The sequence below is a fragment of the Podarcis vaucheri genome, assembly GCF_965113315.1.
Source record: "Podarcis vaucheri genome assembly, chromosome: 2".
Lineage (NCBI taxonomy): Eukaryota > Metazoa > Chordata > Lepidosauria > Squamata > Lacertidae > Podarcis > Podarcis vaucheri.
In genome coordinates, this window is record NC_138760.1 from 98,063,241 (window position 1) to 98,091,183 (window position 27,943).

Genomic DNA, 27,943 nt, shown 5'->3' on the forward strand with positions numbered 1-27,943 from the left:
TTTAGGTACAAGTGAAGGATATCAATGGTGGTTCTACTTTGAACTCCCTTTTTATCTGAAGAATAAAAGAAATATCTTTCAGTTTGTTCTCTAGAACCACATGAGTTTCAGAGGGCCCTACATCAGTGAATAAAGTAAAGAAATCAAAAGCAATGCTTAGACCCTGGGAGTTAGTTTGAGGAGCTGTGCTTTACTGCCTTGGAACATTCTTCAGTCTGTTATTAAATATGGATGCAGTTCAATGTTGAAACTGATCTCAAAATAAACGACAAAGGAATCCAATATTGCTTAAAATATTGCAATGGTTTCGTTACAAACCTAGCTAAGTTCTATCAAGGACGTTTTAGAGGTTGCTAATGTTAAAGACATTACTGTCGTATACTGCAGCAGTATCCTTTGACCCAAAGATGAGCAAAATGTCACAAAGCTTTGTTCCTACAAGCAAATCACTGAGGCTATTCCAATGAAACTGGTAGGAGATGAGGAACCAAAAAAAGTAAGTCGTTTCCCCCCCCCCCCCATGTGTAAATTACTTATGGAATGTACTGCCAAAAGGATATGGGGATGCTCACGAATTGTAGAGGGTTTTTTTTTTTTAAAAAAAAATTGATTATGGTTCCATGACATAAGATTCTAAAGACCACAATTTAGCACAAAAATTTGCATGCTGAACCCTATCGAGTTTGATCCTAGCCTTAAGTCTCCAGTTTCCATTAGAATTGCCCAAATAAATAAAGCCTTGGTCAATCAGACCAAACATCCTCCTATTTTAGCATTGTACCTTATGTGGTGGTCAAACTAATACCACCAGGAAATCTACAAATGACACTTCATGGCAATCTCTGCCCCCTCCATGTTTGCTTCTGAGCACCATACTGCTTCCGAAATCAGGATGTTCCATAAAGCTGTCGTGACTAAAATGTAAAATTTCGTCCCTTAATTTGCCATTAAAGCCACCGTGATCTTTCAAATCATTTGTCATGTCAAATATTCCATAAGAAGTAATATCAGTGAAGGTTCCCCTTGTTACAGCAGGGATGGCAAATCACAGAATGAAGAAAAGCCATAGCCCTGTTTCTGGTTTTCAGGAAACTTTTTTTTAAAAAAATGAAATATATCCTTTCGTTATTTATTTGTTATTTATGAATGAAAACGTTTTTATATCACCCTTCATCTGCTTTGGATTCAAGGTAGCTTATTAATATATAAAATTTACTATTAGCAGATGCCTGCTGCCAAGAATATTGCATCAGACACACCTCTATAGCAGGGATGTTTCACAAGAAAGGGAAATTCCACAAATCACCACAGTAAGTATAAGAAACCCAGCACATGTATCACAAGGCACTGAAATTATTTCTTGCCAAGGGCTTTGAGTCTATGCCATGGGTAGGCAAACTAAGGCCCAGGGGCCGGATCCGGCCCAATCGCCTTCTAAATCTGGCCCGCGGACTGTCCAGGAATCAGCATATTTTTACACGAGTAGAATGTGTGTTTTTATTTAAACTGCATCTGGGTTATTTGTGGGGCATAGGAATTTGTTCAATTCCCCCCCCCAAAAAAAATATAGTCAGGCCCCCCACAAGGTCTGAGGGACAGTGGACCAGCCCCCTGCTGAAAAAGTTTGCTGACCCCTGGTCTATGCTACTGCAGCAAAACCCAAATAATCAATGGCCAGTTTTGCAAGTTTTTGAGAAAACTCCCGGATACTGTTTTTATGCCCTTGACCATTCTGTATAATTTTTGTTTTCTTGTTTGAGCCATGCTATTGCTTGGACTCCACTTCCTCTAATCCATAGCTTCCACTGTGATGTGAATGACCTTAACCTCTTCATTTTAGGATTTGTACTACTTTAACATCTGGCAGCAATAAAATTCTTTCCTACACTGTTCTTTTAGTGATGGTAATGATGATGATAATTTATTATTTGTACCCCGCCCATATGGCTGGGTTGCCCCAGCCACTCTGGGTGGCTTCCAGCATAATGAGAGTGTTTCCATAGTAACTGCAGGTGATGTGCAGCTATGTGCAGATCTACTATTCCAGAGCCACAGTTAAGATGCATTCAAGGTGGCACTAAAATAGAAGATAGGACGGAATACAGTGTGATCCCTTCCTTACCTACCTACCTACCATGAAGAGAGCCGCTATGTAAACCAGGCTCTGTTTTTTTAGAAGGAAAATTAACATAACCTTAGTCTCTATAACAGGACAGCCGTTTGAAGGGCAAGTTATATAGGTAACATTTTGATTGTGCTATAAATAATACAAGAATACAACAGAGCTTATAATATGAATGCATTTTCATTTGTTTTGTGCCTTGGGATACTTTGTATGAGAATGCTAATCTATGTTGCAGCTGCATACCTATAATAGTGTGTGAGTTCGTATGTGCTCTTGTTGAGCTCTTGTGTTTCGATAAACATTTACGTTTGAAATCTTTTATTATGTAGTGAACAAGTCAGTCTCCTGCTAGCCACGTCCCAGACCCAAAGCCCTATTTTTGATGCAGTGTACACACACAGAACTTACCGTATTTTTCGCTTTATAGGACGCACTTTTTCCCCTTCAAAAATGAAGGGGAAATGTGTGTGCGTCCTATGGAGCGAAGACGCCATAGCCCTGCGCGCGCTCTCCCAGCTGGGGAGGTGACGCGGGGCTATGGCAGGAGCCTCTACAGCCCCGCGTCACCTCTCCAGCTGGGAGAGCGTGCGCGAGGCTAAAGCAGCCCCCCCGCGACCCTCTCCCGGCTGGGTAGGTGATGGCAGGAGCCTCTACAGCCCTGCGTCACCTCCCCAACTGGGAGAGCGCGCGCAAGGCTAAAGCAGCCCCCCCGCGACCCTCTCCCGGCTGGGTAGGTGATGGCAGGAGCCTCTACAGCCCTGCGTCACCTCCCCAACTGGGAGAGCGCGCGCAAGGCTAAAGCAGCCCCCCGCGACCCTCTCCCGGCTGGGGAGGTGACGCGGGGCTATGGCAGGAGCCTCTACAGCCCCGCGTCACCTCCCCAGCTGGGAGAGTGCGCGCGAGGCTAAAGCAGCCCCCCGCGACCCTCTTCTGGCTGGGGAGGTGATGGCAGGAGCCTCTACAGCCCCGCGTCACCTCCCCAGCTGGGAGAGCGCGCGCGAGGCTAAAGCAGCCCCCCGCGACCCTCTCCCGGCTGGGGAGGTGATGGCAGGAGCCTCTACAGCCCCGCGTCACCTTCCCAGCTGGGAGAGCGCGCACGAGGCTAAAGCAGCCCCCCGCAACCCTCTCCCAGCTGGGGAGGTGACGCGCGGCTATGGCAGGAGCCTCTCCGCTGCCCCTTTCCTCTGCTCCCTGACCTGCTCTTTGGGGCTGGTGGTGGGCTTCCCCCACCAGCCCCAAAGAGCAGGTCGAAACGAACCTGAAGCCTGGAGAGCGAGAGGGGTCAGTGCACACCCCTCTCGCTCTCCAGGCTTCCAAGGTAGCCGCCTGAACGCACTTTAAACTGCACCTTGTTTTAGAGCGGGAAAACAAGAGGGGAAAAGTTCTCCCCCTCTCTGTGCAGCGCCTCCTGCCGCTTCACTGAAGGGGCGCTGGGCAGAGAGGGGGAGAATTTTTTTTTCTTGTTCTCCCCCCTCTAAAACAAAGTGCGTCCTATTGTCCGGTGCGTCCTATGGTGCGAAAAATACGGTATCACACAGAAGGGCCACCTGTATCCCTTTGTGGTCACAGTTCACTGCTTCATTGAAATGAATGGGAAACCACTATGAACAGAAGGAGATATGGTTTAGGGCTTCTGGTCTTGAGTCTCTACAACTCCTTTTCAGATACCTGTTACTGGGCAGTGGCTAGGCTTTATACCCTTTAATGCCCTCTTTTTCTGGAGCAAATTCAAAAGGCTAGCTTCATTTTTGCACCTTAAATGTAGTTGCAAGGAAGGGAAAATGAAGTAATAAATATGCAGCTGATCCGCTTGCAGCATAAACCTCTGCTTGTCTACTCAAGGGTCAATCTAACTTCAATGGGCCTTGCTCCCAGATAAGTATAGAATTGCAGCCTTGATGTGTCACCAGATAAATTGATCAGCCAACCCAATAAATGGTGCATCTTGGCTAGTGAGGTGCTGAAGTTTGAAAGAGGCAGTATTCGAAGTCCAGCTGTCTGCAGTTTCAGCCTTTGCTTCTTGGCACCTTGCTGTGAACTTCTGTAGCTCCGTCTATCATTCCCAAACTTAGGCTCCTGGATATTGCTACAAGCACATATACAGTTTCCAAGGATATCAGGACTACTTGGAAATATGGTTCCTGTGGTTTCCGACATCCCCAGAAAGGGCACCAGGAACCTTTTCGCAGTGAGGGGTCACTAGTATCCTTAAAGACATCAGGAACCATGGGAAGTGCATTTCCAAAGGTTCTTATGGTATTGAGTGTCTAGGGTTTAATGGCACTCTGGCTTACGAGTCTTTGCTACTGCCATGCATAGTCAAGTTTGGAAATGAGGAATGCATGTGTGTCTTTTGGTGCTTTCATTGCAGGGTTTGAAGGCAGCAAACCTCTATCTCTTCCTCCAATCCCAATTACAACATTGGCATAGGCTCTTAATTAGAAATAAACATTTGTTTTAAAATTATTTTTAAATTTTGTTTGTTTGTTTGTTTTAATGGTACCCATTCCATGTTGAGTTTTTGGAAATCTGTCCACCAGTGATCCTGGGTGTTTTCACAACACAAACATTTGAGATTAAGAGTGTCATGGAGCATTTTTTAAAAAACAAAGAACCACCACAAATGCAGGAAAAATGCCTATAAACACAGGAATATTTACAAATAACAGAATATTTATTACCAATAACTATAAAAAAGATTACATCTGCTAGATCACCGATAAATATCATTTACACTGGGGAGAAAAACTACAAGGCTTTTTTTCTTTCATTTTCTTACTTTTGTGGGTTTTTTTGTTTTGTTTTTGTTTTTACATAGAAGTAACCATATCAAACTAAGAAAGGAACACAGCTTGAAATACTGACAATATTTCTCTGGTTAACACCCCTGACTTACACAAGTGGAATCCTGATTATGAGTTACTTAATAAATATATTTTGAAAGTAGTTTAAAAGTCAGCTTGTATTGTTCTGGAAGCAAAACAGACAAGTTACAGGCAAATTTAAACTATCAGGAAGAACAAATTATAAACCTCTGCAGTGCATTTTTTTTTTTTTAATTTGGGGGAAGGAATGAACAGAAAGCTTCATTGATGTCTTAATTATTATTGTTCCATCTGAGCATATGTACAAAATTTTACCCCAGTAACAAATAAATCTTTTGTATTAATATATTTTTTCTTTTTAAATTCTGGGTATGGTTCATATACCTTCCCAGACTCTGGTGAACACATGGAGTGGAGCATGGATGGATCTCTGCATGTGCAAGCTTGTGCAGAAGTTCCTGTGTTCATTGAGAACCGGTATGCACACCCAAGTCAGTGGAGATAGTGCTCAACCCAAGCTTTAATGGAAATGGATGACAGCTTCATGAGAAAATGTCATGATGGACTGCAATCACTGTCACATTTGAATAGGATTTTATCAACATGCTAGATATGTAGAAAGAGCTTGTCAAGAAAATTAAAGCTAGGTCTTCAGAACACTCTTCAGGTGTTGGGTTCTGTTCATTTGTGCTAGCAAAAGGCAAGAGGGTTTGATATCTTAAAATAAAGGAGCTATTTGGAAGTGCATAGAGACACCCAGACATACATATAATTTTTTTAAAATGGAAAAAAGCCTTTTTAGGGAAGTATTCACTAGAATGGTATTTATTAGATTTAGCTTATAACCTATACTCAAACAAAAATCGTAAAAACAGATAATTTTGTAATTCAGTTTATGAAACCAAACTATAGAGAATTACAGTTAAACATGTACCTGTCAAAAGAAACATATGTTCCAACACAGAAATCAGCATAATTATGTTTCATTTAAAGTCTCACAGACGCACAGACTTCCTTATTAAAATGGTGCAAATCCAGAATTACATAAATTGCTCAAAGGGTGGAATTTCAAGATTTTCACCGCATTCAGCATCTTGTCCTTTGCTATAGCAACGTCTGGTCTACATTACTATAGGAGCGATCACGACTAAATGGAACAAATGTTCAATTTAATATTTATTAATTTTTTAGAGAAAACTCAAGTACATTCAAATGAAAATCTTTGCTATGCATCATTAAAATATTAGCTAGCTGATACTATGCAGTTGACTTACACAAACCTGAAAGCAAATGCATTGAAAGTTATTTTAGATTTGTCTGTTTTTGTAATTTGATCCAAGAATGAACACCTTACATGTCATTTAAACAAACAAACAAACCACTCTAGCTGCTTTAAATAGCAGCATGATCCATCTTCCTCCTCTGCACATATTGGGGGAAAGGATCCTGAAAAAGTATTCCAGTGAAACTTCCTCTTCCCTCTCCCAGTCCTGCAGGTGGCTGTACTGCTGGCACCAGACATGTATAGCCTGTCCTTCATGTATCCATCCTTGTGTAAGTCGTCTGTGCATCAGGGGCTAGGAATGGCCAATAGATAAGGCCTAGTGCCCACAAGCGCTGCAATAGCAGCAGCAAACCTGACTTGAGGCCAACAGGGAGAGGGGAGGGAAGACTTCATATAATGCCTGTTTGGGATCCTACCTGTGTAGAGATACGCCCAGGTACCTTGAATAATGGATCGAGGTCAAAAGAGCTTTGCCAGTGCACTCTTGTAAAACTATACAATCAATTTGAAACCAGTGTACTGAGAACCTTCAACCTGGCTATAAAACATTCCAAAACAATGTATTTTTGCAACAGTAAATGCCATCAATAGCATTTCATAGCAGAGGGGGAAAGAAATTAATATCTACATCATATGTTAACTTTAAAAAAGTCTATAAAACACTAAATATATAATAAAAAATATGCATATAAGGACATATGTAAACTGCTTTGGTAACATCGTATTACAGATGTTTTCAGTGCATTGCAGAGTTTCCAAAGAAACTTCAGACAAAGCTATATTTGCTTTGAGGAAGTACTGTATAATGCCATTCCTAGAGAAGCATAAAACATTTTTTTTCCAGTAGTAAGATGTACTCGAACAACAATATTACTTAGTACTGGGTGTCTTCAAAACAACTAGCTAAATGTTGCTTAGTTATATTATAAACAGGAAGTCCTTTAGATATTTTTTGTCATAAACTTGATCTAGCTGTGAGGGAAATCATTATTGTGCTGATGGCTGACAACGTGCAAGCATTTGAAGTAGAAGCGCCCGACCCTCTCACATAGGCATCTAGGAGGAGAAGAAAAAAGAAATCACGAGGTTTGATATCTTGCAGCTTCACATGCATGAACAAGTGACATAACTCGCCTCACTTTTATGGCGCTCCTGCATTCAGTAGCATGAAAGAATTACTTTAGCACTGATTCAAATGGAAAGCTTTTATATTGACAGATATGCTAAGTAGCAGGAAGGAAAACAGGGATTGGGGTTCAAGTCCAGAGTTTCAGTGTGCATGCAAAAATTCTGCATAAAAGTATTCCCAATTCCACTGTAATGCAGTGGCAGCTCCACATGCACAGAAGTGTTTTGACTTACGTTTCTTGCATTTATATCCTGCCTTCCCTCCAAAGAGCTCAAGGTGGTTTATATGGTTTTCCCCTATCTTTAGCCTCACAGCCACCTTGTGTGGTACATTTGCTGAGAGACTATAACTAGTCCAAGATAGAGATGCGAAGGCCTGAAAAAAACCCGGAAAAATGGGGGGGGCATTCTTTTTTCTGGGTTTTTTTCCAGGTCTCCCCATCTCTAGTCCAAGGTCACACTCAGTGAGGTTCTTGGCCATGTAAGAATTTGTACCCAGGTCTCCATAATTCATTAGCTGGCATTTAAGTTGTCACAAGAATTTTTGGTAACAACAATAATAAAACATTGTTATGTGAATGGAAAAACCTTAGTGTACACGGGAGCCCCATATAAACCTGTTGTGCTCTGTGTTGTGAGTAGTAGAGCTAATGACTAAAGAAAGCCTATTCTTTTGCTCCTGACTTAGTACTTGTTATGTGCCTGCAGGAAAACTACTACAATGCCATAATTAACCTTTAGCACAACTCCACTTTTGCAGGGACAATTTACTGTCATTTTATGTGCACAGAGGGATAAATTCTAGTGCTTTGTTTGGTCACACAACTGAAAATGCCTATATAAAAAGAATCTCCCATAATGATTGAAAAACCATTAAGCAGAAAAGGAGGGCTTCTTCTTTTCTTTTGCAAGACTTTATTCAAAGTACAGTAGACAGTTACAAAACTGAGAAAGGCACCTTCTGTTATAACTAAAGAAAATTTCATTCATTGCCAGGGCCAGCCCAAGACATTTTGGCACCTGAGGTGAACCACAAAATGCCATTCTCCCTACTGGGTAAGTAAAGATCTACATCAGGAACAAGCGGGGCTGGGGAACATCGGTTTAATTTTTCCAGACCATTGAAGTGGCAATCAAAGGCTACTGCAAGGCGAGGGGGTGTACTCTGAATCACTCTGGGTGGGAGCAGAGCCCAGAGGATCCCAGAGGGCAGCCCGTGCCATTTCTTTCTCGGGGTGGGAGGAGACCAGGGCCTCCTATTTCCCAAAAGGCCGTTGTAGAGGCGTCATGGGGGATGCTCCTGAGGAGGTAGCAGATCCAGCCTCGCAAGTAATGTGTGTCAGTGGGCAATGCATTCCTTGGGGGCTGAATCTGCTGCCTGAGGCGGTTGTCTCATCTTGCCTTATGGGTGGGCCAGCCCTGCTCTGGCTAATATGACCATGATATAGATATAGATATATAATTTACAAAACTGAAGAATTCTGAATACCGTCATATGGGTGACAGAAGAATCATTAACAAAACTATAGTAAGATACTTCCTTGGTACTATTTATTACATTTTAAAAGCACTCTGTAGTAAAGTTCTATGCACGGAGAAACAGATTCAGCCCTGGATCATTCATGGGTGGGGAGACTGAAGTACCCTCACATGGTGAAGAACAACAAGGGCTCTTACTTGATATCTTTGGAATTCGGATCTGCTCGCTGCTACTGCCGTCTCCTCCATCACTGAATGGCTTTATTTCTATGATGTAATCTTCATCAAAAGGCAGCGAAAGCTCCACAGATGTTTTGTTAGTTTCTATAACAGATGTGCTGCTTTGTCTATTCCATCTGTATAAAACCTAGACCGTATTTTTAGCCAAGGGGAAGAAAGAAAGGAAGGGGGGAAAGCAAGAGCCTTAGATTTTCTATAGAAGTTGCTTCTATTTCTAGGACTTATATTAATAGCTAATCAGCTCTTATAGTCCCTAGAGAAAATATATGCCTTGGCTTTTGAAAAGTCGTGTGGCTTCTTGTCATACTCTTGAGCATTAGGATGCATTACATTCATTCTCTCATTGGTTTTGTGAAGTCAGAGCTGTTCATGTAGCTCTGCTCTCCTTGAGATCAAAATACTTGGTAGAATTGCACCAAAAATTTCATGTCTTATGATGTGCAAATGCCAATACATCACCGCCATGCTGAGAAGCTGCTGTTGCACCAGTATCACAATGGCTGCAACAACTCAAGCTCCCCATGCAAGACCTTGCCTGTATCAGATGAGGGTGGAAAGGCAGCCAGGCAAGTGGACTGAAATATTAAGCAGAATTACACCCACGTCAACAGGATGAACAACTCCCTTGCTACTTGCAGCACTGCAGACATTAGTATTATCTCATGAGCCTAGGCAGCAAAGCATTAAGCTCATGCTTTGTGGTTCTTTCTACAATCAAACAATACGGTGGTGCCTCGCAAGACGAAATTAATCCGTTCCGCGAGTCTCTTCGTCTTGCGTTTTTCGTCTTGCGAAGCATGGCTATTAGCGGCTCTTAGCGGCTTTAAGAAAAAGGAAACAAACTCGCAAGACGTTTCGTCTTGCGAAGCAAGCCCATAGGGAAATTCGTCTTGCGGAATGACTCAAAAAACGGAAAACTCTTTGGTCTTGCGCATTTTTCGTCTTGCGAGGCATTTGTCTTGCGAGGTACCACTGTATATAAATTTTATGAAATGAAATGCGGGGGGGGGGGGATGCTCCAAACAGGCATAAGGTGCTGAGTAGGAGGAGGAAGCTAGGTAAGCCTACATTGGTGCAAGTGCTAGTGGTGTATTTTGTCATGGGATTAGGCCACTGCATTTTGAATCATTTAAAACCTGTGCCTCTCAGAGGCACTGGTTGTAAGTTCTTGATCAGTCTGGGTGATGCTTTAATGTCACTGGAGTTGCTGGTGAAAAATAGTCCTGGTTTATTAGATTATCATCCTCATAATATGCACTGCATATTGTGTATATTTACTGATATCACTGAAGTCTACAGAACATTATTAAAGTTGTTTAGATCATAGCCCACGTGAAGTTTATGCCAATTTCAGATCCCACTGAAAAATTAAATTTTCACAGTTTATTCAGAAGTTAGTTAGCTCAATACAGTGGTACTGCTTAATGTCTCATAACAATGGAAAATAAGTTTCACTGCCCATTACGTACTTTATATCCTTTCACCTCAGATTCATTATTCTGTGCTTTTACTTGATCCCAGTTCAGTATAATCTTAGAGTCCGATGAATTCCAAATGATGTTTCCAGGGGGTTGACTTGGTGCTAAATTCAAAGTGAAGGAGAGTGAATGTTATTAAGCAGCAAAGTTTTCCTTCCTCTTTCAGTATAGTTTATGAGAGGTTCTTAGTGAACTCTTACATTTGCTTAGTTCAAGAGCTCCTGGAAAACGTGTATTCCAAGTCAGCAGCAGAGCTGACATGGCCAAGTATTATGGATGAAAAAGGGAATCAGATGGAAATTCAGTGCACTGGTGACAAACAGAGGAAATCCTTGCACTGAACAGAAAGACAAATATTTTTATTTTGTGCCCAGCAAAGTTTGCAGTTTTCTGTGTTCCAGTTAATAAAATTAGGGATGCTGGAATACTGTGGGCACGCAAAAATGCAGCACAGAGTAGTACCATGTAGCAAAAAAAGGAAAAAGTGCTCCCCCCACACTCACGTGGCTTTTTAGTTGTCACGTTGACTACTGGACTGGAAGGTCCCATCCCTGCTGTGTTGTAAGCTTTGACAGCCATGTGATACAAAACATTGCCTTTCAAGCTGGTGACTTTTGCAAAGGTCTGATTGGTAGCCGTTCTGATTCTTCCAGCCTGCTCTTCCTTATCCCCATGCCTCCAGTATCTAACCTGCACAAATGAAACACATGCTTTCATATTTAAACTCCACACCTGAATAGTCACTTTACAATTTGAAGTAGCTTAGAACAACCCGGCAAACCCTCATACATTCCCGCCACAGAGTAAGATTTGCTCTACAAAATCTGTGTCTGACCCAAGTTTCTATCATGCAGTTTTCTATTCCATTCCATTCAATTCTGTGTTACATTTCTTTGTTTCCCATTTAAATAGTAGACAGATCTCTCATTGAGCCAATCCTGCTTTGGGCCAATCAAATGCCATAGCTCAATTATTTCAGGTTCTGCCCAGATGGAGGGCTCTAATCTGCCACAGTCACATGGCATCTTGTGGTTGATACTGGTCCAAAGCTGCATTGATTGAAGCTAGTGGTAAACTGAGGGCCTAGGGTTTTTTTCTCTGAAACAGGGGTGCCACATTCCCGTGTTGTTGTTGTTTGTGTGTGAAATGACGTAAAAGTCTCAATATCATACGACCTTTACTATAGAAAAAAGAATCGACATGACTTCGTTCTTGGAAGAGTTTACAGTATCTTTGTCTGGATTTTTGCTTTAGCAGCTCTCCATAAATCCTGCCATTGCCTCTGTTTCAAGAGGCTGCACTGTTTCAAGATAACCCTTCCATGTGTGAAACCAGCAGTCAGCACATCTGACCACTGCAGTAGTCTCATTGATGGGCATGTTTATAGCCCTTAATAATAATAATGATAATAATAGTTTATGACATTTATATACTGCCCTATACCCGCAGGTTTTAACATTCCGCTTAACTGCACCGATCATAGAATGTTGTGTTCTTCACAGGTCCAAAGGAGGGGTTCCCTAACAGGAGCCTTTCCCTATTTTTATTTCTAGTTCTATGACTTTAAATCTTGTATTAAAGAAGAAAGACATCTAAAATATAATATGCACAATAAACTGGCATTTAGGCTTGCACTGTGGCTGCGTGTTGTGTATTTCTTACTATACGGTGGAGCAAATAGCTGATAGTTCATGGAATTTGCAGAAACGTAAGGCCTGCACGAGGGGCTCCCACCTTGCATTGCAACGCACTAAGACTGACAATCACATGTTATTACTGCTCATTGATACCAAGTGGATTAGTATACGCTTAAGTGCATTGCTAAGAGGGGGGAGGGAAGGGAGATTTTCAGTTTAAAACAAAGTATTTGTGCACATGATACTGTTTCAGACTAAACAAGGATTGTTTCAGGCTAATTATGTCCCTTGCGTTCTTACCTCGTAGCCCTGTATCCTTCCTTTGCTCTGGGTCTCTGGGAGCAAGGTCCAAAATACTTGTACTTCTGAAGCAGAAAGGCTTTTGGCAAAGACATGGGTTGGAGCTCTGGTGGGTTCTAAAAAGAAGAAACAGTGGCTAGATGTAGATTCACCTTTGTGGTCATAGCTGTTCTTCATCTTACCTAACCAATGGATAAAGTCAGCTTTGACTCTGTGGATGCCTTAAGGCAAGTCACTATATCTCACCCTCAGATATAAATTAGACATTACTACAGATGTTGGTCTGCCCAAACAGGCCCATGACTAGCACCAGAATTTCATTATTTTGCAGGAATGCATGTTTTTGATAGGTTGCAGAAATAATGTGAATTTGGTGCTCTTGTGCAATAAGATAAAATAAAAAATAAAATAAAAAGTCCCTCAATTTTTTGTGGTGCTGGAAAAATGCAATATAAAATATGGGATAATTGTGTCACATAGCCTCCCTGTAAACAAAGCAGAATGAACAGTCACCTAACAATGATGTTGTAATAACTCTGTGCAAATTCTTTGCCAGCAAGTTGGGGTGAATGCTCAATAAACAGGACGTTGGAAGAATCCTCTGTCTCTCCCAACCAGCCCCAGCAATACAAAGTGATACTCAGCATATGACATAATAATATCATCATGAAGAGATATTATTTCCTGTTCTCCAGAAGGAACAGCCAGTGAACCAGAGTGTGATGACTATGTCTCGAGCATCCCTAGGTTTGTATGAAGGGAGAAGCTGAAGAAGAACAGCCCAGGAATAAGGTAGGATAGGTTAGCTTGCAGGTGTCTCTACACATTGGGGTTTGTGTAGCATCATGTGCAGAAGCAAAGCTTAGAAGCAAAGCTTCCCATCATGCCACAGTCATGTTCAGAAGCAAAGCTTACCTTCAAGGAACCTTTGTAGCCAAGTGGGCCAGAGCATTACCTCCTCACTCCTCCTGGGCTACGTTTGACAGGTGAGTAGGCTGCTCACCTGTCAATCACTGGACATCATGCAACCTTTTGGCCTGCGATGTTCTGCAGTGCTTTGAATGGGGCTTTTGAAAAGCTGACAGTTGTTCTCAGATCTTCACAAGCACCATTCAAAGCGCTGTGGAGAACAGAGCTTTGAGAAGTGCTATCTTGCCTTGCACTTTGGAAGGGGTTTTGCAGGCACCACTGATTGGTGATGCCTGCAAGCATCCTTTTGGCTGAGCCCTGCCCTTAGCCTCACCCCTGGCTGAAACGGCCTCTCGGGTCAAATGGGGAGGCATGACAGGCCTAATTAGGTCCCCCACCCCGGCATACCTGTTATGGAGACCAGATTCAGCTGTTAAAAAGATTGTGTATAATCAGTAGGTGAAGGGAGAGCCAGGATTGTGGTGGCAGACCTGAGTTGGTAGTTCTATGTGCCCAGAGGCAGCCTGTGCCCAGTCTGCACAATCTATCCCACAATTGTGTGGGATAGATGCAACATCAGTGTGCACACAGCTTGTATGCATGTAGCCTCTGCTCATGAAGAATTGTCTGCATGTGGAAGTTACAAGAGGGCCAGCGACTGATGACTGTATCCAGCTATAAGCCTGTTAAGCTCCACATTTTCAAACCTGCCTGGCAGCAGCTCTCCAGCATCTTAAGCAAAGGCCTTTCCTAAGCATTATAACCCAAGGCCATTTAATTTGAGACAGCAGTGATTGGATTTGGGTCTTTGCATATATGAAACCTATAAATGTCATGCTCTACAACTGAGCTTTGACCCTTTCTTTTGTGTGGAATATCAATTCTGCAACAAATAATTCATGAAAAGATTTCTTTCCTAAATTTATTCAGTGTGCCATGTACTGATAACACTTAAGATAAATCAGAGCAGTTTCCAATTGGAGTATACAGTGGTACCTCAGTTTACAAACTTAATCCGTTCCGAAACTGTTCTTAAACCGAGGCGCACTTTCCTTAATGAGGCCTCCCACTGCCTTTCCACCGTTCAGATTCCATTCTTAGACTGAGGTAAAGTTTGCAAACTGGGACACTACTTCTGGTTTTGCGGAGTTTGTAAACCAAATCATTCATAAACAGGACTGTTCTTAAACCAAGGTCCCGCTGTATTCATTCCTGCTAAATATTAGTACATTCCTTTAGAGAAGACATACATGTAATGGAAACTATCAAAATCCTTGTTATGTATTGCAAACAGATAAGATGCGTTATTGCTTCCCTAGTATAATCTCGGAGTAGAGTTAAACTCAATATCAAAGCCTGGTACTGGACATACCGCAATCCTGATAAGAGCCCCAACTATCCTGTGAGGAAGAAATGACACAGCAGACAAGAAGGGACAGTCCTCTCCACTCCCTGCTACTTTCATCAACTAGGCCAGGATCTCCTTCTCCCTCCTGGAGATTTTAGTGCCAATTGCTTGTGGCAAAAGGCAGCAGGAGGACCACTGCTCTCAGGCTGAGAGCATCAACCTGTGAGCCTACCTGCTGCCACGAAAGCGGCAAGAAGCTGAAAGATCCAAGCTAGGCTCCAGAAGGCAAAGTTTCCCTATAAGGTCAGCAATTTCTGGCTGCATTAGGGACCTTTCCAGGAAGGCTGGGTCGATTGTGAGCAGCTTGTTGCTATGCAAGCTGGTCATTATAAAAACTTTATAGCATCAAGAATTGAGCCCGAGTTTGCTCATTTCCCTCTTTAATGTCATGCATTTCCCCTCTCATTTTATGTCATGAATTTTTAGACTGTAAACCTCGTGGCAGGGTATGTTGGGTTATATATCCTTAAACCATTCTGTAATCCTTTCCAGCTGAAGAGCTGGGTATAAATTCTTGAACAGACAAATGAATGAATGAATAAAATTGCACAGTGCCATTAAACATCAAAATTAGAAATTAAGTTTGCAAAGCGTTTAGACATAAATGGCAACTTAAATGAATGACCTAAATCTTCTTGATGCACAATATTACTGTTAATATGATTATTACTAATTTAGAGTAGAATATATTCTAAAGCTGGACACATGCTTATTTATTGTAAGCAGACCTGGACATCAGTAGAATGTGCCAATAATATATAGATGCCTTCTGTAAATGGCCAGCTTGTCACATGCAATGGATTACTAGGCTGGACTTTACCTTCATCAGCTGAATAAACAATTGTGACGGGGCTGAAAGAACCTTCTCCTTTGTTGTTGTACACGCCCACTTTGACTTCATATGGAGAAAACGGCGGTAAACTCTCATTCCGGAACACGTATCTGGAGGCATCGGGAGAAACCACTACCGTCTGCATCCAACTTATTGTACCAACTGGACGGAAGGCAACCACGTAACCAAACCCACCTCCATTTTGTAACTCTTCAGGCACTGTCTACAACAAGAAAAGAAATAATGGGAACAGCCCGATGTGTAGGATGAATTTACAAAGAGGCACAATAAAAATGGTCTCCAAGAAATTTAACGGATCCATATAGTGCAATTTGGAAATACACTCTCTGGCAGAGGAAATTAAACACTCAACTTGAAAAGCATTTTATGTTTCTGTGCTAATTTGTTCCAGCTATCTGATGTGGTTTTTATGGTCTATTTGCGCCTATGAAAACATGACTTATTAAAAATAGCATAAGAAGAAGAACCAACTGCAGCCTAGATATTATGGACAGCTAATAATCAAAGCTGAAGCATGTAAATGCCATCTGCAAGGCAGCTCTTAGAATCTGAATTTATCTAAATGGACTTAAATCCAAATAAGGACAGAATTACACATCCATCTGGAGATTTACTTTCTGTTTTTGCTACCACCGTCTTCACTAATAAACAAGAAGCCACTTTATAAGCTGTGTTTGCCACTTCCTTTAGATCTGAGTCATAAACATGTTATGAGTGAGATGCTCTAATATTTGTGTAGTGGGAAAGGAAATGGGTTTTAACAACTCTGGGGAAATCAGTGTAGGAATGTGGTGTACAAGCATATAATAAAAGCTTCTTTGCAGAGGTTACAGAGAGTTTCTGACTTCTTAAAAACCGTAGTGTCGCAGTTAAGAAAAGCAAGTGTCTGAAATTTTCCAGTCCTACCCCTTTGTATTCTATAGGAACCACAGTTTTAAAACCACACTGGCACTTTCAGTTACATGGGATATTGCCCAAACTGGGTGTACAATAGAATGTTCACAACTTAACTGTACCACAAGCAAAGACTCAAAAATGGACCAATTGCCTCACTCGGCTGTCCGCTATTAACTAATCATGTAAATAGTCAATTAAATCTCTAGTACTGTATATACCCAAAGGCCTTCACAATGAACAGAGGGCAGAAGTAAGACATTCCTCAACATCACACAACATAAGTCTACTTTACAACGTAAAATTATAAAATCACAATGCATTAATATAACTGGAGTGAAGCTTCTTAGCTGGCAGAACCCATTTGAGTTTGAAAACTACAATTGAAGCATTTCATATCAACCCCCAGTTCCTCTTTTTTTAGAGGCAGTAAATGCAATGATTTTAAAGTGGTTCAGATTACTACACCACAAAGACTCTCCATGACTTTCACCAATGTCCCTCTCTGTTCCCTTGTGTGCTGTTCCTACCTTACCAGATGCAGCGAGTAGCTAGTTTTGAAGCAAAAGGGCACGACCTACTTTAAGTATGCTGTGAACTTCTTTGTGGCAGGGAGTGCATGTTGAAGTGGGATGCAGACTAGCAGGCAAGTGCTGTCTGATGCCAGAACCAGTCACATCACCACCAGGTCACTGGTGCCCATATTGCAATTATCTAGTCTTGCATATTTTGAGCTTTAGCAAGGAAGCTAAAGAAATGAAAAACCGCATTCCAGGAAATGTCTGTATTCAGAACGCCACTTAAGCACGTTCTCAAGTTCAGCTGAAACCAATTGGATTAGCATGTGCTCAAGTGCTATATTTGAATTGGAAGAGCAACATGGTTTTCTCCATTCTTATGGGTTCTCATGGAGGGGGAGATTTTTGTGCACCTACAGTCAGATCTTAAATATCTCCGATTTATACTTCTTGAAAATTATGGGTTATAGTTTAGACACTACATTTTTAAACATTGTTTTTGTTGAAGGCATGGAGCAAAACTAATTAATTCCAGGAAGGGTGAACTTCAGCACATTAAGGAATGATACAAGTATTGGAAAACAAATATATTGCTTTCTAGTACATCTCAGAAGCAACAACGTGCTTGTCAAGCAATTCATGCATTTTTCCTTCTGTAAGGATGTGGAAAATGCAAGTCAGAAATTAGAGTAGAGTACTTTTCCTGACTGTAACCCACAGGGTCTGTTTGAAATTGCTCAGCAGGTAGGGCAAACATGTATATTATGCATGCTTTCTCTTCCCCCCAAAATTATAATTTGGTGAGAATTCTTTGTTGGAGAACCCTAACCCATTCCCTTCTTCTAAAACGTCATCTTACGTTTTACACTGGGAAGAGAGAACAATTCCAAAACCAGTTTGGGTATGTAGCAAGGGTATGCTGTCTCTGCCCTGTGCTTCTCCTTACTTGCCATGTTTGAGCCCTGCAGCCCATTCAGAGATCGTCTTTCCCTCTTCAAATTAGGAAGGAAGGAGGCAGACAGACAGGAGTGACATATTATTTATAACAATACTATGTCCCTTTGCAAAATGCTGCCTGATTCAACACCCTCAAGTCAGTCTCTGGTAGGTTTGGCACAAAAAGGGAAACAGTTCGTTTCCCTCCCCTTTCTTGCCCTGTAAATTCACAGCTCACTTACCTCCCAGGTTATGACCAACTCAGACTTGGTACCACCACCACCACTGACATTAGCTGGAGTGACTTCAGGAACTATAGAAAAGGGGAGAAAAGTGACTATTACAAGGTAAGGATAGCTTGTTTGATGTTTATACTGGGAAGATATATTGGTGTCTACACTTTTAGCAAAGATTTAAAACAAAAACAATTTCTGAGTTTTCAGGAGAAATTGAAAATAGAGTGGTACCTTGGTTCTCAATCGTCTTGGTACTCAAACAACTTGGAACCCAGACACTACAGACCGAGAAGTTAGTGTTCCGGTTTGCAAACTTTTTTTTTTGGAAGCTGAACGTGCTCTGTTTTGAGCGTTACGATTCCGTTCTGAGTGTTATGCTGAGGTCTGTCTGTTTTTGCCGTTTATTTTGCCTTTTTGTGGCTCTTTTTTTTTGTTTATTTTTGTGACTGTGTGGAACCCAGTTCAGCTACTGATTGATTGATTATGCGACTGCAGTACATTGTTTATTGCTTTCATTTTATAGATCAGTGGTCTCATTAAAGAGTAAAATTCATGTTAAATTGCTGTTTTAGGGGTTGTTTTTAAAAGTCTGGAACGGATTAATCCATTTTGCATTACTTTCTATGGAAAAGTGTGCCTTGGTTTTGGAATGGATTTCCAGAAAGGATTAAGTTTGAGAACCAAGGTACCACTGTATTTTTTTTAAAATAACCTGCTGTTGCCAGATTTCCCCCATTTTTTCCATTTTAAAAAATAATCTTTCACCTTTAATAAGATGAATTTGCCATCTTTATGCCATTCCATTTATGTGTTGTGTCACTCTTAACTATTCTGTCACTGAGATTTCAAAGCAAATTTCTTTTGGAAGTACCATTTTATAAAATGGAGAGGGGAGGGAATTATAAATATCTCAATGTCTACGTTGCAATGTAAAAGAGAAGCATTCATCAGAATATTGATTAAAATGCTTTGCAGCAGGTTTTTATGATGTACTTTGAGAGCACGTAATACATAATTTTGAAAATGAGATGGCCAAACAGCATATTTATGAGCCAATTACCTGTTGCAAATAGTTTTAAAAATTATTTCCCCTATAACACATTTCATTTATTTATAATCATGAAACTGATTGCTACTAACTTAGGTCTACAGCTTTTGGTAAATATGCAAGCAGACAATAAGGCTGAGTCAACAGTAGCTAATTTAATGAACTGGATATTTTATATGTCTTTGGCTTCCCTTGCAGATATTAGAGAATTTAAGGTCGTAGAGGCAACAACTAGTACCCATTTCTTTACGTTCAATTCTAAAACAACACTGTAGACATTATTATCCCTTTTTCATGTCAACATTGGAGTGTTTTTTCTACAATCAAATGGTATATAAATTCTATTAAATGTTTAAAAATATTTGTACCATGGAAGATTACACAGTATTGAAATTGTTTGATAGGACCTTTGTCCCTCCAGCCCTACAAAGCATCTCTTTTGTGCGGACAGGGTGGGGGGCACAGGGGGAAGAGAGGGAGAGGAAGGTCTTTTGCACAGACAAAAGGTGTTTCACTCACAATAGCTGTTTTCAACCTAAAGTAATACTGCAAGTGTAGCATGGGACATTCCACAGGGACTCTGTTTTGCATTATATTCCATTTGTTAATAGAGGCACCCCAGATTGCTGCACCACATAATAAGGAATATACAATGTTAGCAATAAAAGCTTTTATCATCGGTTCTAACAAATGATGGCTTTTAATATAACTTGAGAGTCTTTAAAGGTCCCAGTGAATAGGCAGATTAAATTTTAATTCCATCCAAATGGGTGTACGTAGGGTGTTTTCACAAAAAGGAAACCCTAGCACTTACGTGAGCAACACTCTTTTATTATATGACCAGACAGGATCTCATTTATGTCACTGATGCCTTTTGGCAAACACTAACTTTTTTTTAGTCTCACAATAATGTTTATAATAAGTTTAGAAATTAATCGCCTTATACCAACTTGGAATAATGAACGGTATCTTACTGAGGATGCTGGAAAGTATATCTATGAGGGAAAACTACAGTTCCCATGATTCCCCCCCCCCCTCTGAGGGTGATTTAAAGCTATGGTGCACATATAAAGCCTCAGTCAGCAAGGCAGTAATTGGGGGTGATGGAAGTTCTAGCCCAAAACCTCAGGAGGGCCTTCAGCTTGGGAAGAATGGGATATACGGGCTATGGCACTCTATAAGGTGTCAAAAAGGAAACACTGTCCGTACCTCCATGCTTCCTGTTATGAGCATGAGGAGGTGTGGACACAGCCTTAGTAAACTCCTAAAAATAAAGTTTGCTCAGTTAAATGCATTGCTCTCTTATGCAGACTATTTTGACCACGTAAAAGTAGTTATTCAGTGGAAGTGTCAAAGACTGATTGAAATATCAAATGCAGCATTTCAGCTTCTACTTACGAGCCTCTTCAGTTCTCCGTTTCTCTGATGGTTTGCTTGGCTCTCCAATCCCAATAAGGCTGGCAGCAACTACCCGGAATTCATACTCAACCCACGGGTTTAAACTCACTACTGTTGCCGTAAATGTGTTTCCATCTATGACGACGGGCACTAGGCAAGAAATGTAAGAATGCCCAATGGTTACCAAATAATGAAATATTTGGGTTAAGAACAAAATAAAGGGGGGGGGGGGCAGAATTTAGACTCTAGAGATAAGCCATAGTTGGCTGCTCTTTTTTCTGTTTGCTAAATTTGGTAATCTCTGCTAATTTTGCTAATCTTTGCTAAATTTGGGGTGAAAAAATATTGAGAAAGACATATAGATATAGATGTAAATGAGTTAATGATATGTTCCATTCAGTCACAAGAAGAGAACTGGATCAGACCAACGCTGCTTCTTCCCCATAACCAGAAATCCCAGAAATGGGCTCATGGAAAACAGTTAAAGCAAGTTTCAGTGGTCATATTTTGCATGTTTTAAGATGTCTAGTTACCTGTGTTGACCGCTTGCCATCCCACAGAAAATGGGGTCCTTGCTTGAACAACGTATGTTGTAATGGGACTGCGATTATCTGCTCCTGGCCTCCAGGATACCTGAGCTGTAGTGTCTGTGATTTCATCAATTGTCACAGCTTCGGGCGGACCTGGTGGACCTGTTATGAAACACACATAACACAAGTTTCAAATATCCTCAACGAGACATACCCTGCATGTAAAATATCTCACGTCAAGTATTAAGAAGTAACAAGACTTTCCCTTTCATCTCAAGGTTTAAGTTAATAGTTTTCAGTATGCAGAGAAGTCTTTTAAAACAGATCAAACAATGACAACTCTGGGATACTTTGGACAATATATATTTAATTTGGACCACTTATAGTTCCCTTCAGCAAGAATGAATTTCCATGATGTGCACTCTTTTTTTCTGAGTTTATTTTTGCACAGATAATCAAACATTAACCACAGTGGCTAAAGCTACATATTTTATAGTGGATTAAATACATGCATAGTTGCTTTTGCACATGGAATCTGCTCTTGGACACTCACTTTTATCTCCTATAGATAGTGAGATGCTGACTACTTACACATTTTTAAGAAAAAAGCCTTTAGGGAAAGTAGCGGATAGGGACTCCAAAATTGCATTTTGCCGTAGTTAAAAATATGAGACTTGTGAGGCAAGGCCTAGAAACTTTGCGAGATAGCAGCTTCAGGATTATGTTAAATAAATGAATGTCAGTGCAATCCTATGAACATTCACTCTGAAATAATCCTCAATATGTTCATCACGTGCAATTAAACATTTCAAAGATTGAAATATCATGATTTAGTCACCTATTTTTAATGCCTAACCTTCTAGCACTTGAATTTCCATTCAAACAGTTCAGTAAAAAAAGTCACAGCCTGCTTTGCAACCCCAGAGTAAATTAAGTCATTTTAAAACCATAATTTGAAATGTAACCACTCCAGTATAACTTTACCCCTCAGCACTCTATGAAATCAGTTCTGAATAAGGTTGTACTGTGTGCCTCCAGCAAGAATACTTAGTAGTCCTTGCTTTCACAGCTGGTCAGTCTTCCTATATCTGCCAGTTCAAAGGCAGAATGGTGGGTTATTATAGCGTTACCTAGCATGATGTACTTTACAAATTACATCTCCCTAATGGTCAGTAGATGGAACAATTGATTATAGGGAAATATGAGACACCTCAAACAAACTATACTTTCATTTCAGAGCTTTCTCAATTGAATTCTTACTGAAATCAATTTTGATAAGTTTATCTCGTTCTGCAATGGATAGTCCAACTTATTTATTTATTTACTTACTTACTTACTTAACTGACAGCTAGAACAATATTTCTGGATGAGATTGCCAAAAATAGGATTTTTATCGAACAAGCAAGACTACATAATATCTAAAGTGGTTGTTTGTGCAGCAACAGCCAGAAACAATCATAAAGTGTTTTGTTTTGTTTTTTGAAACGATATAGTTTGCAATAACAGAGACTCTGATCTAAAGCTCTACATTCTGTGATAGCCCCGTCCATAATGGAATTTTCTGTTTTGTATTTTAAGCTCTGCTGCCAGCCTATGTTTAACAGTAGATGCAAAGCCTATGGTTTAAAATAAAAAATGGACTGAGACTGAAGTCCTAAACACACTTACACAGCCACATTTATTTGTGAGTACACATGTGGAGAATTGCGCTGTGAGGATGCAGTCTTCACACACCTAGGAGCAAGCCCAAATAAACGCGTATAGGATTGCAGTGTTTTGACTTTGCTATTTTTAAACCCAACTATTAAAGGAGGGGACACGGGTGGCGCTGTGGGTTAAACCACAGAGCCTAGGACTTGCCGATCAGAAGGTCGGCGGTTTGAATCCCCACGACGGGGTGAGCTCCTGTTGCTCGGTCCCTGCTCCTGCCAACCTAGCAGTTCGAAAGCACGCCAGTGCGAGTAGATAAATAGGTACCACTCCGGCGGGAAGGTAAACGGCGTTTCCGTGCGCTGCTCTGGTTCACCAGAAGCGGCTTAGTCATGCTAGCCACATGACCCGGAAGCTGTCTCCCAATAAAGCGAGATGAGCGCCGCAACCCCAGAGTCAGTCACAACTGGACCTAATGGTCAGGGGTCCCCTTACCTTTATTAAAGGTTAGAAATGGGGTGTAAAACACCTGCCTGAAGACAGAACCAAGAACCTTGTAGGCCACATTAAAATTATGTCATTTGTGGCTTTCTAACTGATCCTGCTTTAAAACTTTCAAAGCAAGACAGTGGCTCATATTTAGTGTATGGGGCAGTGAAGAGTCTTGAATTGTTAAAATGGAATGTCTGCAGTAGAGTTCATCAGCCGAGTGCCCACGTAGGCTTCCATTGGTGTCCCTGGACATGCCCCGTCCCAAACTCTGAGCTTTCATTTTTTCTATTCCACATAGAAAAGAAAGTTAGGAAGCAAAATGTACATGCACCCTTGCAAGTACCGTATTTTTTGCACCATAACACTCACTTTTTTCCTCCTAGAAAGTAAGGGGAAATGTCTGTGCATGTTATGGAGGGAATGCCTACGGGTGGCGGGGGGGGGGATCTGCTGCAGTCGTGAGCAGAGGATCCATGGTTCCCCTTCCTTCCCTCCTCCGTGGCTCGCTTTGAAACAGCAAAGCGGGAGAAGAGCCGCTGAGTGGGGAGGAGAGAGGGACAGAGAGCCTGCTTGCTTTAAAGGAGCAAAGCAGGAGAGGAGAGGAGCAGCTTACACGAGTGTAAGCAGCTCCTGTCCGGTTGGTTCCTTTAAAGCAAGCAGGCTCTCTGTCCCTCTCTCCTCCCCACTCAGCTCGCTAAATAGCAGCAAAGTTTTTCAGCTCGCTAAGCCGGGGATGAGCGGGGAAGAGAGAGAAAAGCAGAGCCTGGTTGCTTTAAAGGAGCAAAGTGGGAGAGAGGAGCCTTCTCCCCTTATACCCCTCCTCTTCATTATTAGCAGCATCCTTCTCCACCCACCCCACGCATGCTTCTTCTCCCCTTAAACCCCTCTTCTGCATTATTAGCAGCATCCTTCTCCTTGTCCCTTGAGTGCTTTTCCTTCCCTCCCCACTTAAAACGTGGTTACAAAGCACGGATCCACATGGATCCTCAGGATTTTTGCACTGGGTCACCCCAAATTCACCATCAGATCACATAACATGTCCATGGCTACATCTTGCACCAAAAAAATCACGCACCCACTGTTGCCTGGGGCCGCAGTGGTGCAAAAACGTGGTTACAAAGCATGGATCCACATGGATCCTCAGGATTTTTGCATTGCGCTACTCCAAACTCACCGTCAGATCACATGTCTGTGGCCACAGCATGAACCACAAAAATCATACATCCACTGTTTCGTTTAGAATATTTTTTTCCCTTGTTTTCCTCCTCTAAAAACTATGTGCGTGTTATGGTCGGGTGCGTGTTATAGAGCGAAAAATACGGTAATTTCTATGAAATGAGTCACCTTGGCTGCTTCCACCTGTCATTGTTTCTGGACATAGCTGTGATTGGTAAGTGAGTTGTTTACACACCAGACACACTCTGGGGTCCTAAAGAGGTGTCGTTTTCATCTCCCCTTTAGTGCACTTTTCCTGCTCTTGTCTTATTTTCTAGTTTTTAGAGTCTCTGCAGCTTGTCCTTCCTTTCCCCCTAGTAATCAGGATACATCTATCCTGTGGTTGGGTCCGTCTGAGATCAGGTAGTCTTCTGCAAATATTACTACACAATATATGTGGATGATGTTAAATCATAGCAACTCCCTCTAAAAAGAAATACAAAAACTTTGCAAGGAGGCTTAGTCCAATATGACATATCATGGATGCTTTTGTTGAGATAGAAGAAGAAGAAGAAGAGGAGGAGGGGGAGGAGGAGTTTGGATTTGATATCCCACCTTTCACTCCCCTTAAAGAGTCTCAATGCGGCTCACAATCTCCTTTCCCCTCCTCCCCCACAACACTCTGCGAGGTGAGTGAGGCTGAGAGACTTCAGAGAAATTTGACTAGCCCAAGGTCACCCAGCAGCTGCATGTGGAGGAGCAGGGATGCGAACCCTGTTCACCAGATTACGAGTCCACCACTCTTAACCACTGCACCATGCTGGCATTGCAGGGGGTTGAACGAGAAGACCCTTGGGATCCCTTCTGACTCTACAGTTCTATGATTCTTATGTCCTTCCTACAAAGGGCTCTGTAAACTTCCTCTGGTGGTTGCATTTCATAGGTGGTAAACACGTTTGCAGTATATCTCACCATTTGGGTTCAGTACAGTTGTACCTTGGTTTTCAAACGCCTTGTGACTTGAACATTTTGGCTCCCCAACGCTGCAAACCTGTGAGTGTTTCGGTTTGCAAACTTTTTTTGGAAGCCGAACGTCTAACGCAGCTTCCGATTAAGTGCAGGAAGTTCCTGCAGTCAATCAGAAGCCATGCCTTGGTTTCTGAACGGTTTTGGAAGTTGAATGGACTTCCGGAACGGATTCCGTTCGAGAACCAAGGTACGACTATACTAGTTTTAAGGGATAGAAGTCGTAACGCTCCTTCTCAAGGAGCCATACAGAGTGAGTCTGATACTTCCAAATTCTCCTATATTTGGGAATGCAACTTTGATCATAACAGTTTTGCCATGTTCTGTCCTGAAAGTGTTTTCTGGCCTCCCAAGAGGAGTGTCCATAGATGTGCTCTCCCACACGGCTTCAGGGTGAGAGAAGCCCCACCTGCTTGACCAAGCAAAACCTCTTCTCCCAGGTTTAGAGATACCTGCTAAAATATTCTGCTTTGACCTACATAAAATGTTTACTAGTTATTTTTTTAAAAAATGGGATAGAATCCTATCACCAGAATCCCAAAGACAGGTTGTTAGAGAGATGAAGCAGAAGGTCATAGATGCTTGTGCTACCTTAAAACCTAGCTGATTTATTCGGAGGTGAGTTTCTATTGGCAACAACCCAAGAAATTCAGAAAACTTATGCTACGCCGAAGTGGAGAGTGATTAAAAGTATCACAGATCTCTTAGTTTTTGTCAACTGTCATGTATTTCAGTCAAATTCAACGATGTAGTGACAGTAATAATTTTAAGTGTAAAAGAAACAGAACCACAGCTATAACTAGTCCCGTCCCCCCCGTTCAAGTCAAGTTCTAAGGTAGAGTAATTGACTAGGCAAGCCATGTGCCTTTCCATCACTAGCTGTTATCAGCAGGTGATGTAAAAGCTTGATTTACTGCTCTTTTCTCCTCTCCAGCAGATGGTGCAATGTGCAAAGAAAATTCCTTTTGGAAGAAGGAGGAGTGTGGGGGGGAAGGAAATTCAAAATGCAGGAATAAAGTCATTAGCTGAATTTGCAGGCTCCTTGCAATATATTCTCCTCTTAACAGACTCCTAGCAAAATTTAAGATTATTCCCTACAAAATGATGCATATACTTTCGGTTAAGAACTTCAAGTATTACGGATTTTAAATATTTAGCAGCCTAATGTATTGGTATTTAAACTGCTCATTGGGTCTCGTCCTCATTAAATGGAGTGTGCATTTAGTGCAGCAACAATATATCTTGCTCCCATGAGGGAACAGCTGATAAACCACTGCTGTCTTCTTAAATGGACAATGATCACGTTTCCTATTCTCTCTCCTGGCAAGAGGAAGATGGCTTCTTCTCTGAATTTCAAGAGGTTTATGTACGGACCACAGCGTTCATATTCAGAAGCACAACACACTTAATCAAAAGCATGAGATAATTAAGGATGATATTGGCAACTTAAATCTATATAAGGTAGTGAGCTGAGAATAAACTGAGGGAACTTTCCTTGCTTAAATGGCTCAATATGGCCATCATAAGGTAAAGGTAAAGGGACCCCTGACCATTAGGTCCAGTCATGGCCAACTCTGGGGTTGCGGCGCTCATCTCAACTCTGGGGAGCCGGCGTACAGCTTCCAGGTCATGTGGCCAGCATGACTAAGCCGCTTCTGGCGAACGAGAACAGTGCACGGAAACACAGTTTTTCTTCCCACCGGAGTGGTACCTATTTATCTACTTGCACTTTGACATGCTTTCGAACTGCAAGGTTGGCAGGAGCAGGGACCGAGCAACGGGAGCTCACCCCGTCGCGGGGATTCGAACCACCAACCTTCTGATCAGCAAGTCCTAGGCTCTGTGGTTTAACCCACAGTGTCACCTGCGTCCCGATGGCCATCATAATGTATTATAAAACAAGTCCTTCGATATGAGAGGGATCCTCAGACAACCTGCTATTCCAACAAAACCTAATGTGAATGTGCTTCAGTCAGGGGTGTCCCAAATCGCTCCCTGGTCCCAAACTGTTTTCAGGACTCTCTCGTGCCATATGAGCTTGCCTGTGCAGAGGCTCCTTTATCTGATTCCTTGCCATCTAGAGTATGCTGTAATGGGGGCGGGGGTGGGGGAAAAAGAGAGACACAGCTTTCCAGTTGGCTTTCTTGGTTGTGGTGCCTCAGCTGTGGGACACCAAACAATCCTGCTTAGCTATTTCACTCTGTTTGCCCTGCAGCAGGGAGTGTGTGACTTTTCAGATAGTAACTTGGTCTGTACTGAATGAAATCCCCTCTGGATTTTCCCTCCTCTTCTCTTAGCATTCTGTCTCTTGCTTTATACAGTAGGTCGGGGTGGAGAAGCTCTTGCTTGTAAGCCTAAGTCATGGGTAGGCAAATTAAGGCCTGCAGGCCAGA

General features: G+C 41.7%; 1 protein-coding gene and 1 long non-coding RNA gene across 14 annotated transcripts in view; one reads left to right on the top strand and one right to left on the bottom strand.

Annotated features, from left to right (window-relative positions):
* LOC309525456 lies at window positions 1–27,005 on the top strand. 2 transcript variants are annotated; one of them, XR_014216303.1, is made up of 4 exons: window positions 1–496; window positions 1,223–1,310; window positions 8,360–8,419; window positions 26,879–27,005. It is a non-coding gene; the product is annotated as an uncharacterized lncRNA (long non-coding RNA). The 2 variants fall into 2 exon arrangements; XR_014216304.1 differs by lacking the exon at window positions 26,879–27,005 and having other exon boundaries at window positions 8,360–9,032.
* Window positions 6,922–27,943, bottom strand: part of LOC309524607 (contactin-4) — a 547,669-nt gene continuing 526,647 nt past the window's right edge. For all 12 annotated transcript variants that reach the window (XM_082209344.1, XM_082209342.1, XM_082209337.1 and 9 more), the window contains 9 exons: window positions 21,231–21,389; window positions 20,698–20,847; window positions 18,258–18,328; window positions 15,635–15,869; window positions 12,498–12,613; window positions 11,064–11,250; window positions 10,552–10,664; window positions 9,041–9,209; window positions 6,922–7,291 (listed from right to left, as the gene is read on the bottom strand). In XM_082209344.1, coding sequence (XP_082065470.1) covers window positions 7,191–7,291; window positions 9,041–9,209; window positions 10,552–10,664; window positions 11,064–11,250; window positions 12,498–12,613; window positions 15,635–15,869; window positions 18,258–18,328; window positions 20,698–20,847; window positions 21,231–21,389 — 1,301 coding nt within the window. In that variant the 3' untranslated portion in view covers window positions 6,922–7,190. The remainder of the gene's footprint in view (window positions 7,292–9,040; window positions 9,210–10,551; window positions 10,665–11,063; window positions 11,251–12,497; window positions 12,614–15,634; window positions 15,870–18,257; window positions 18,329–20,697; window positions 20,848–21,230; window positions 21,390–27,943) is intronic.